General features: G+C 31.2%; 1 protein-coding gene across 4 annotated transcripts in view; it reads right to left on the bottom strand.

The window, feature by feature from the left end:
• Positions 1-1,250: 1,250 nt before the first annotated feature.
• The window catches only part of LOC134708504 (serine/arginine repetitive matrix protein 2-like), a 33,584-nt gene continuing 22,662 nt past the window's right edge, over positions 1,251-12,172 (bottom strand). For 3 of the 4 annotated variants that reach the window (XM_063569102.1, XM_063569103.1, XM_063569105.1), the window contains 4 exons: positions 8,857-8,921; positions 8,235-8,387; positions 6,994-7,049; positions 1,251-5,818 (listed from right to left, as the gene is read on the bottom strand). In XM_063569102.1, the coding sequence (XP_063425172.1) occupies positions 2,653-5,818; positions 6,994-7,049; positions 8,235-8,387; positions 8,857-8,921 (3,440 nt within the window). In that variant the 3' untranslated portion in view covers positions 1,251-2,652. Of the gene's footprint in view, positions 5,819-6,993; positions 7,050-8,234; positions 8,388-8,856; positions 8,922-10,246; positions 10,298-12,172 lie in introns of all 4 variants that reach the window. The other variant, XM_063569104.1, reaches the window with a different exon arrangement.

The following is a 12,172-nucleotide window of genomic DNA, read 5'->3' as shown; positions in this document are numbered from 1 at the left end:
AGAAAAATGCTTATTTGGGTCCCTTTTTGGCCCCTTATTCCAAAACTGTTGGGACCTTAACTCCCAAAATCAATACCAATCTTCCTTTTGTGGTCATAAACATTGTGTTTAAATTTCATTGATTTCTATTTACTTAACCTAAAGTTATTGTGCAAAAACCAAGAATAATGCTTATTTGGGCCCTTTTTTGGCCCCTAATTCCTAAACTGTTGAAACCAAAACTCCCAAAATCAATCCCAACCTTTCTTTTGTGGTCATAAACCTTGTGTCAAAATTTCATAGATTTCTATTAACTTAAACTTAAGTTATAGTACGAAAACCAAGAAAATGCTTATTTGAGCCCTTTTTGGCCCCTAATTTCTAAAATGTTGGGACCAAAACTCCCAAAATCAATACCAGCCTTCCTTTTATGGTCATAAACCTTGTGTAAAATTTCAAAGATTTCTATTCACTTTTACTAAAGTTAGAGTGCGAAAACTAAAAGTATTTGGACGACGACGACGACGACGAAGCAGACGACGACGCCAACGTGATAGCAATATACGACGAATTTTTTTTCAAAATTTGCGGTCGTATAAAAAGGAATCTAATTGATAATATTCGGAGAGATTTTAAAATTAATGCCAAATATAAACACATTGCTTTTCCTATTAAGCTATAAAAGTTCACTACGTACTTTGACATTGACCCTAGACCAGACTAACATATAACAGACGTGTAATTAATTATTCATCCTAAATATCAATGAAATATTCAAAATTCAAATGTTAACCCAAAATAATCAATAAACCTCTTAATTAGTGCATGAATAAAATATATTCCGAAATTATGCAAATACATGTAACTTGTTGCAGAGATAGGTTCATCTCATTGATGTTGTTGTAGATAAAAACAGTTCATCTAAATCTCACCTATTATGTCTGTTTGTTTTGTTCACCCATCCTTGTCAATATAATGGAATTTGATGCGACTGCCATACAAGTAAAAGGTAAATAAGCTAGCTATAAAACCAGGTTTAATCCACAATTGTCCACACGAAAATGCCTGTACCAAGTCAGGAATATAACAGTTGTTATCCAATTGTTTGATGTATTTGAGCTTTTGATTTGTCATTTGATTAGGAACTTTCCATTTTGAATTTTCCTCGGAGTTCAGTATTTTTGTGATTTTACTTTTTGTAGCAGAAGAGGCATCAACAATTAATCACTATGACTAAACAAATGACTTCAAACAGGATAAAAGAGATAATGTATCATATTTATGTTTATTTTACTCCTTTATACTCCATACTAGGAGAACAGTCTTCACATTCCTTACAGGTCAACAAACAAATTATAATTATTAACAAATTAAAATACATTATTCATACCACAATCACACGAATCATTAATAGCTGAACCATGCTGTTTTATCACTTTAACTTAAGCAGATTTTCTATAGGAATCAAATGAAGAGTCTTACTATATTAACCCATATTGTTTAGTCTATGAATCATGTCATGAGTCGTGCTGACAAAGACTTGAACTTCTTTGAACAATCTGCAAAGGTTCGAATGCAAAAAAATGTACTTATTGCCAACAAAATTTACTGGAATGGTTACCAGTATATATTCTGTCATTAGAACAGTGAACTGATTTATAAACAGGCCAATTAAAAACATGGATTCTAATCATATGAAATTCAATAATCTGACATGTCTGAAGGGAAAAATGGAATATATTGATCAATATATATGCATGATATGTATCAGAGTTTACTCTCAATAATCATGAAAATTAATACTTTTTGAAAATAATTTCCTGTGAAAGTTATTTTTTTTGGTTTTTAAATTTTTTAAATTTACATGGCATTAAACCCCGAATTTTAGACTATTTGAACATTCTTTCAACTGCATCAATAAAGACAACATTTGCATAGATGAATTTGTACAAATACAACAATCAACATTTTAAATAATTTACCAACAAAAATATTACAAAACAAGTCAAGTGTTTTTTAAACAACATCCACCAATCTATTTTCCCATTTCTTAAATATTAACGCTACATGCTCCTTAAATTAAAAACAAAAATTCAAATAATAGAAGAATTCTTGGACATTAAAAATGAATGCATTCAAAGGAAAGAAATAACATTTCTACAAATTTGTAGACAAACATTTCACACATTTTAAATTTTCATTGGACAATACTTAAAATTCATATCAAATGATTTTGGCTTTTTTCCACCCAATTATTTAAAATTCATAAAAATTTTACAATCTAAATACAAAAAAACAAATAATTTCTTATAATTATAGCACTTACAATGATGGGAAACAAAATTAAACAAAACACCTAGAAGCTCAAATTTGCTTAATGCAAAACCCATTAAAAGATAAATGGTTATAAAAGTAATAAAGCAAAATTCAAATTACCAAGTAAAAGACCAATTAATTTCCTATGTCTAACATGGAACAAATAAGCTTTATTCTTTTCCAACTTTGTTACAGAACTTAAAGAATTGAAATATAATATTCTCAAAATGAACATATGCAACACCATTAATTTTTTTTATTACAGTTTTCAAATTTATGTGAAAACTTTGAAGTCTGATATCACCATTTTAAATATATTCACAATTTCGTCACAAGTCTATCACATATCATTAAGTTTTATAATGTGGGCCTAATTAAACGAGGTATAAGTATTTGATTGCCTACGACAATAGGTCCATGTCCTCCAAAGGCCGATGACATGGATGGCTGCATTAACTGATGTAAACCTCCCAACTGTGAATGAGCTAATTGTGAATGAGCTAGCTGTTGATGAGCCAACTGTGAATGAAATAACGGATGATGTCCAGGTAAAAATGATGAGGCTCCAAGAGGTATTCCTCCTGACAAGAATGGGGACTGAACAGCACCCGTAAGATGAGCAGGTGTGGCTCCTGCACCAGGCGTCAATGTTAGCATTGATGGATGGGCTGAATGATGGGCCCCAGGCATGGCAAACATAGGTGCACCTGCTTGTATAGGTACACCTGCAAAGTTATTGGCTGATACAGATGGTATAATAAATTGTCTTCCATCACTCCCTACTACAATTTGATGAGTGAGAGGACTACTTGTCTGATTAGGTTGAGCCAATATATAAGTTGGCTGTCCCATGCTAAGAGCGGGTGACATGATAGGCATTAATTGAACATCTTCATCTAATTCTTCACCTTGCAGACTTGCAGGTTTTTCTTCTTCCTCCTCTGAAGATGAAGAAGAATCACTTGGATTCTCTCCCTTTAACTGTCTCATTTGTCTTTTCAAGGATCTCATAGCATGCTTCTGAGCTTGTTTTTGTAATTTCTGAAATCTTTCAGCTTGATCAGCTGGAATATCCATGGACATTGCTTCAACTTCCTTTTTCTCTTCCTCCTCTGTTGGTGGAGGTGGACGTTGAGGTGATGGTGACCTCGGAGGTGGAAGTGGTGGTGGTGACCTTGATTTGGCAATATCCTGTGAATATGGTGGATGACCATGATAGTGTCCACCGTAATGTGGTGGGGGCATGTTTGGGTAATGCGGCATTGGCATTCTCATTCGAGGATCATATGGCATACCAGGATACATGCTGTGATGATGGTTTGGTCCCATCATACCCGGAGGTGGTGGAGGTGCCATAAAGTTCTGCATGACTGGTGGTGGAATATTCTGAACTGTTTGATCTCCTGGCGGAGGAGGAGGGGGTGCTATAAGACTGACATTGTCAGCTTTCTCTACCTTTATATCTTTTGTAGGTATAAGAGGTAGTGGAATACTCATGGGATCAGGATTCTCTTGTTTCTCCTCAGTTTTAATTTCACTACTTTCTGTTGTTGATTTGTCATCAGCGCCTAGATCTGGCAGGGGAATACTAAGGGGATCTATATTTTTCATCTCCTCCCGTTTTTGTTTCAATGTTTTCTTTCTTCTTTGTTTTCTATTCATAACTTTGGAACTTCCTTGACTAGCATGACTAGAATGAGAGGAATGCGATAAAGAACGTTTACTACGTTTACTATGTCTTGAAGGAGACCTTGAATATGACCTTGATCTACTCCTTGACGTAGAATATCTTGATGACCTACTTCTACTACGTGAGTAAGAACTGTACCGGGATCTTGATCTTGAATAATAGCTTCTTGAAGAGCGAGATCTTGAACGACTATAACCCGAAGAGTAACTACTGTATGAGCTTGAACGGTATCTTCTTGACCTAGAACGTGACCTACTATATGAACTAGATCTTGAACGAGAGTCATATGATGAAGTACTATATGAACGACTACGTGAGCGACTTGAACTGTGAGAGTATGAACTACGACGTGATCGGCGAGATCTTGAACGTGATCGTGTCCAACTTCTTTCACTTGAGTTATATTTTTTACTTTTGGATTTTTTCTTAACTTCTAAACTAGTCTCTGTTTTGACCACAGTTTTTGCGGTAGGTGAAGTCTTTTCTGTTTTTTCTTTCTTCACAGTAGTATCTGTTGCCTTTTTTGTTAACTTTTTCTGTTTTGTTGTTGCATCCATTTTATTTTCACTATCACTGTCACTAGTATCCCATTTAGATTTGGGGTTTTCCTCCATTTTCGGTTCATAAATATGTTCAAGTTTACTCCACGTGTCTTCCTGTTTCGCTGTTGCGGATTTCTCTGATTCTTTTGAAAGACTTGGGGTAAGTTTTTGTTTCTTTGAAGAGCTAGGAGTAGCTTCACTATGACTAGATTCACTGGTTTGTCTTTTTCTTGATGATAAAGATCCAGACTCCTTTGTTTCAACTTTAACAGAGTTTATAGCACTAGGAGTTACTTTCGTTTCATTTACTGTAGTTTTTACAATTTGTTTACTTTCAGTTTCTGTAGTAGGTTTCATATTCAGTTTTTTCACTGGGTTTTTGTCATCAGTGGTGTTTTCTTTCTTAATCTTGATATCGGTTCCATCAACTTCATCAATTAAATGATCTAAAACATTAGAGGACTTTTTCGCTTTGCTTTTCTTTGGGGTTTTCTCACTACTCTTTTTATTTTCAATTTTATCCTCTGGCAGTTTAATCTTTTTCTTTGACTTTTTAGATTTCTTCCTCTTTTTATGCTTAATTGCTTTTTTACCATCAGATTCATTACCAGATTCTGCAATAGCATCAGCGGTCCTTTTTCTATAGGTACGCTTTTTTGATGAACTGTCTTTATTTTCCTTATTTTCTTCCTTATCATCCTTATCATGTTTATGCTTATGTTTTTTCTTTTTCTTTTTCTTTTCACTTTCCTCAGTCTTGTCAGCTTTTATTTCCTTATGATGTTTTTTATGTTTCCTTTTCTTTTTCTTTTTTGTTTTGCTTTTAGAATGAGAACTAGCAACATCATTTACAATTTTATCCTGGGAATCATTTACTTCTGTACTTTTAGATATTTCTACTGCCTCGACATCAACAGAATTCACCGACTTATCATTCATTTCCTCTTTTTTATCTTCCTCTGTTAATATTTTCAGTCGCTCTGACATAACACTTTGCTTAGAAAACAATGCAGTAAAGTCAAACATAAGAGGGTTACAACTAAAGGTTATAGATGGCTGTGTTGTGGTGTGTTGTATCATTTCTGATGGCCAATCTAACTCCATTGTCCCATCTTTATTTTTCACTCTTGTGAACGCACTCAGAATTTTCTTCGGTTTTTCTATTTTTACATCTGATTCTGCTTCTTGTTTGTCATCTTCCTCTTGAGCCGTATTAAACGCAGTATTTAATAATTTAGTTCCAATTTTCTTGAATGAAAATGAAACAACTCCACTTTTGCTCTCATCATCTCTGTAATGTAAAAATAACATTTTATATTTTGGGGATAACAAGATCCAAGATTAGAAACCATAATAAAATAACTTCTAATATAGAATAACATTTTGCCTCAAAGCACCCCAAAATATTGTTACGCTCATTAAAATTGGTAAAAAAAGACAAAAAGATTTTTTATTTTAATTGGATTATGAATTAAGACATATGTTTATTCCTAAAATCCATGCTTGTTTCAATTTTCAAGCTTTAATTCCCTCTAGTTAGGCTTTTTTGTCATGGTGAACTTGAAACAACAAGATATAGTGTGTTCATGAATAACGCCATGTGCATATACTTTTTTCAACAGAAAATTAAATTGCAATTTAAAACTTTTTGTCAAAGCTCCACATTCAGAAAAATAAAAGTTCATGAAAAACATAACCAAATTTTGGCTTTATAGTTACCTACACTTGTTTATCATTGAAGATAGTGTGTTGAATTTTAGGCCACTTTTTTGTTTGGTTTGTTTTCTGTCATTTTAATGCTAGTTTTATTGATATGACTCCATGGCTTTGTTCTGTGAATCATGTTTTGGCAAGATCAACAATTTGCAAATAATTCTGCTCAATCTGATGATAGGAGCCACCTTAAACTTGCAATGAAGGCCTCGTTGTGGATTTGAGATAAGAGCTGTTCCTATGATATATTTTTAGCCAAACACATTAACATGAATGTACCAAGATAGTTATTAGTGTATACTGTGAAAGTACTTTTACTCGTGGGGTACCAATTTTTGTGGTTTTCATGGATGACATTATCCACGAAATTAAGTGTCCAACGAAATAAAACAACCATTGTCCAAATCAAGATATGGAAAGATCCCCATCGGTAGGGTTGACTATTAATATGATCTAGAGAATATATTGGATAAAGCAATTGGTGGTTGTTTATCTGTTGATCACTTTATCATGGGTGAATTAGTGTTATCACTACTATTTACACGAGTCAATGTTTACTTTGCAATTTCCTCCAATCCAGACTATTTGTAACATTCAATTCTAAAGACCTTAACTTTTCATTTTTTTTCTTTTTTTAGAAAACTTAAATCCACGAATTTAAAAACTTGCGAACATGTAAATATTGCTCAATCCACGAAAATTGATACCCACAGATCTAAAGTACTTTCACAGTATGCTACCTTATCTACTTACTTGTCATTATTTACTGCAACACCTTCTTTTGAATTTTGTTTTCCGTCTTTGCTCTCCTGAAATCATATTTAAAATAAAAAATTTAAACTGAATCTTGTATTTATCTTTAATACTTTATGTTACAACTTAACATTAGTGAAAGTTGGAATAAACAACCTTCAAAAATAAATTAGAATATTCAAAATTTCCACAAAAGAAAGCAATAGGGAGCTTATATTATTTAAGGCTTGCAAGTCAAATCTTGTTCATCAGAATAGTTTGATTATTCTATTAAATTACAACAATTTTCTCTAAATAAAAGCTATTTTAAATTGTATATTATCAGTAGCTCAATCTTTTGTTTTGTGGTGTTTATATTGATCAAACATAGTGTTTTGTGGTGTTTATATTGATCAAACAGTGTTTTGTGGTATTCATATTGATCAAACATAGTGTTTTGTGGTGTTTATATTGATCAAACATAGTGTTTTGTGGTGTTTATATTGATCAAACATAGTGTTTTGTGGTGTTTATATTGATCAAACATAGTGTTTTGTGGTGTTTATATTGATCAAACATAGTGTTTTGTGGTGTTTATATTGATCAAACATAGTGTTTTGTGGTGTTTATATTGATCAAACATAGTGTTTTGTGGTATTTATATTGATCAAACATAGTATTTTTGTGGTGTTTATATTGATCAAACATAGTGTTTTGTGGGTTTAATGTTGCTAAATCTGGAGTGTTTTGTAGGTTTATGTCGTTCTGTCTAAGTTTTTGGTGGAGCTTCTGTTACTCTCATCATAGTTTTTTGCGGTGTTCTTGTTGCTCAATTTTGTTTTTTAGCAGTGTTCTTGTCATTCTATCTTATTTTTTTGTGAGGATTATGTTGCACAATTAGTTTTCTGCTGTGTTCAAGTTGCTCAATTCTGTTTTTGCAGTGTTCTCATTGCTAAATATTAGTTTTTTGTGGGGTTTATGTCATGTATGTTGCTCATTCATAGTTTTTATTTATTGTTGTCTAATTTTAGTCTTTTTATTCTGTTTCTATATTAAAGCCATATCAGTTTCTGGCCTTAAAATTGAACTTTTATGATTGCACAATTAATGTCTAGATTTTTTGTGTTTAAAACTCAAAGGTTTGACTGATAATGGTTTACTTTTAAAACTTGTGACTTGGAAGGAGAGTTGTCTGATTGACACTCATACACCATCTTCTTATATGTATCAAAATGTCATGTGAAGAAAAGTTATATATTTACATCTGACTTCTGTGGTGGTAAAGGAATGTCAACATCTGGTAGGGAAACATCTTCCTGTCCATGCTGGTTGTTTATCTTCTCATGTCCATTTTTTTCATTCACTTTTTTCGGTGGACCAACATCCAGTCTCTGTAATTTTCCTTTCTTTTTTGCCTGCAATTTGAAAAAAAGATATAATTGCCTTTTTCTATAGTACCTAAATTTTAAACAATATAAATATGTCATGTATGTCATGAGTGTTTTTTTAGCATTGACTTTCGAATTAAACGGAGAAAAGCTTTCATTTGTTCTTGAAGTTCATGCCAAAAAAACATATAGTGTTGTATATAAAAATTATAATAGATTTGAAATAATCATGACAATGCTTACCACATCTTTTTATATTTATTAACCCTGAAAGTTTTTTAACACATTAAGAGCTCTGGATGTGTGTCAAGATGATGTATAAATTTGTTCAGAGACCAACTATCAACAAAGAAGAAAGATACTATTTGAAAATTCCTTCCATGCAAGGATTCTTATTGAAATTTCTTGAGAGAACACAGTACTATTTCTTTATTATTTTTTATTGTAAGCATCTTTTCACAACAAAAATTCAAACATACAAATGAAGATAAAATACCTCAATTGTTTTCTCTCCTGCCACATTGTCTCCTTTAGGACCAGATTTTGACCCTAGTGCTTTAGCTGAAAAACATTACAGTAAGAATTAGATGTCTTGTAATGAGGACAATGTCAGATTAATGTTAATATACCAGTAAAACTGATGACTACACTACAAAGATACTGGATACATTTGACAAAGCTAGACAAACCAAATGCCAGAGATAGGAGGATATTGAATAACTAAACACCAGAAATTGTTAAATCCATGTAATCAATCAGAAATGGATCGCTTCCATAGGAATTCAGTGCAATAGTTTTTCACTGTCATTTTTGTTGCTTTAAGGATGTTGATTGTATTTTTGGTCATCAGAGAGTCATGATCAACACACAGCATTGCGAAGAAAAAAAAATGAAAAAGACTTTTCTTACCTGTACATGCTAGTATGTAAATATTCAGAGAAATTATAACATAATTTCAATTAAATGGGTACGAAATGTTAATTTAGCAATAAGGATAGACATGTCTACTTCTTTAATTTAATTAATATATAATCATTCACTCTACTACATAATTTGATCATATAAACTTGTTTTCAGATGTCCAATAATTTATCTACAATTATATAAATATGTATGTATATATATATATTTTCCAGCACTTGACTCATCTTTGATGAGGGATATATACAATAGTTATTACAGAACAATAAAATCAATTCCATGCAGTATATCATGACTTTCTGAGTAATGAAAATAAGCTTGAAGATTTTCTGGTGTTTAGTTTTATAAGTAGCTTCACACTGTTAAATTGTAGCAATTCTTAGTGCATGTATCAATAACATCCACCAACTAGAATAAAAAGATCGTGCAATATCCCAAATTGTGAAAATACATCAATATTATATGATGCCATTTTCTGTTCACTGATATTTTATTATTTAAATAAGATTTTTTTTAAATCTTTTTTTAATTTCTAAAGAAATAACTAAATTTTTTTTTTCTTTCTTTCTTTTTTTATCAAAAATAAGAACAGAAAACAACATTGAAGTGTAATCTCAATAAATTTAATTCACAGGTCATTCAGCTAGTATCAAGTTCATAAAAGGTCATAAACAATGTAACAGAAAACAAAGCAAGCTATGCCAAATATATTGTCCCACCCCCAAAAAAAGTCTATCAAAAGTAAAATTGAAATAAACACACATTTGAAAATTTGTTAGGAGGATTTTAACAGCTTTTACATTATTTCCCATTCAGGAACATCAAATTTGTCCCAGAAAATGTTTTAATATCTGTATTTTTTTTTACTTTTCAAAAATTGTTCCAGACGTTGACTATAGAAAATTGAATCAATTTTGATTTGGACATGTTGACTCCCTTCCTGAACAATTTACAGCTGAATGTACCTGTCTGCTAGAGGAGAACATCACTACATACACAAAGCAGAACTTTTTTACCTGTTGGAACAAAAACACCATATAATTACCAGGCATATGTGGATATAACAAAAAATATATATATAATATATCAATAGTGTTTACCTGTATCATAAGGTCAAAGAACAGAAAATAAAAACCTTGATTCAAAATTATATAACAAAAGGTTCCAACAAAAAATATGAATTTTATTCAGCTTTCAATTATTTATCTCTATAGAAAATTTCTTCCGTTTCAATTCAATATTGTATACATGTACACTGCATACGGCATCATATATCTTTAAATCTTTTAATGTTTATAAATTCAAATTTAATGAATGAAAAAACAAACTTTTACTTAGAAGTTTTGATATTTATACATTTGAGGACAGAAGCATGTATTAAAATGTCAACAAAACAGAAACAGTAAAAAAATCTTTCTACTGTCTGAAAAGTGCTAGTATAAAAAAAGAATTGTTATGAAGGTCAAATGAAGGATGTATATAATATACGATGATAGTATGGACAAATGTAAATATTATATTGCTTTATAAAAAAAAAGCTTTAAAAAAATAATTATAATGAAACTCCATGCAAGACAAAGGAGTGAAAGCTAAAGAAAGTTCCACCTATAATTCATCACTTACTAATGGCGACAAAGTTTGTCCTATAATTATAGAGTATACCATTTCAACCATATTAAGAACATCTACAAAATCATTAATTGTTCTTCGTCAAGCATGCACATAAATTGTTTTTATATTCTCCATTCCATGCTCTAGTAGTCAACTTGCTAAAGCTTATTAGTGAGATTGGAAGCCGTCTAATATCCTTCACTAGTAATGAGCTACTTCCTCTATACACTTTTATATTTCTATATATACAGTCTTCTTTTTACATTCATTCCATGCCGAAACAGAAGAGATCCAGGATGTTGTTAAACATTTACTTTTGGAAGTCTAACTGGTTGTCAGGAATAATTTTCATAAAGTTTTTCATGGTCAAAATTGATAAATGAAATGACAACATGACATTTTTCAAAGTAATTTTATCAATTATTTGCCCAATTTTTTGGGGAACATCATCCCCCCCCCCTTTTTCGTTTTAAATTTCATTGAATAATGAACTATCCAAATAAATTTTGTTGAAGAAACTGTATAACCAATGAAGTTCAAGTATTAGTTTCTTACAATAAGCCTAGTGCATAACTGAAATATAAAAGAATAAGAAGTAGCTCAAGTCCAGTTATAACTGCTCGTGAAATATATGATCACACTTCTACAAATTTACCTGATTTCAAGTTTATATATAACCTTTGTTAACATTTAAAAGACTTATAATTCAATTTTATTTTATATACATGATGTATCTTCATGCAGATTTTAGCGCTCAGAATTACCATTACAAATCATGCATACATTCACATGATGATTACAACAACAAAATTATTATCAAATATGTAAACAAATAGGAATTTTATTCTTACAACAGAGAAAAAGCTTTGAAAATATTAATCACATCTCAGTGAAATATGTTTACCCTTGTTATTCAATAGAGGACTGCATGTCAGAATTCTTCAATGGTAAGTTAGAATGAGTTTTTTTAAACCCTAACAAATCATAATCAAATGAAAAATATTGATCTTATTCATTCAAATGGTACAATCAATAGGTAATATAATCCTTCCAATATCTTTTCCAACAAGATTAATTAAACTTCAAATGCAATTATTGTTAATAACAGACATATGATTTTCCTTCAAGTCAAGACAGAAAACTAAAACTAATACAAGAATCTAGCACAAAGTATGAATGAATACACAATAAAATTGACTTTTGACCCAAGGTTAAAAACTCCTCTCTTTTAACATTTCACTAGTTCAAAGTTCATTCAACAACAGAACATGCAGCCTACA

Source organism: Mytilus trossulus, chromosome 2, assembly GCF_036588685.1.
Source record: "Mytilus trossulus isolate FHL-02 chromosome 2, PNRI_Mtr1.1.1.hap1, whole genome shotgun sequence".
NCBI lineage: Eukaryota > Metazoa > Mollusca > Bivalvia > Mytilida > Mytilidae > Mytilus > Mytilus trossulus.
The sequence above is the reverse complement of the archived record's forward strand: the minus strand, read 5'-3'. Positions and strand labels throughout refer to the sequence as shown.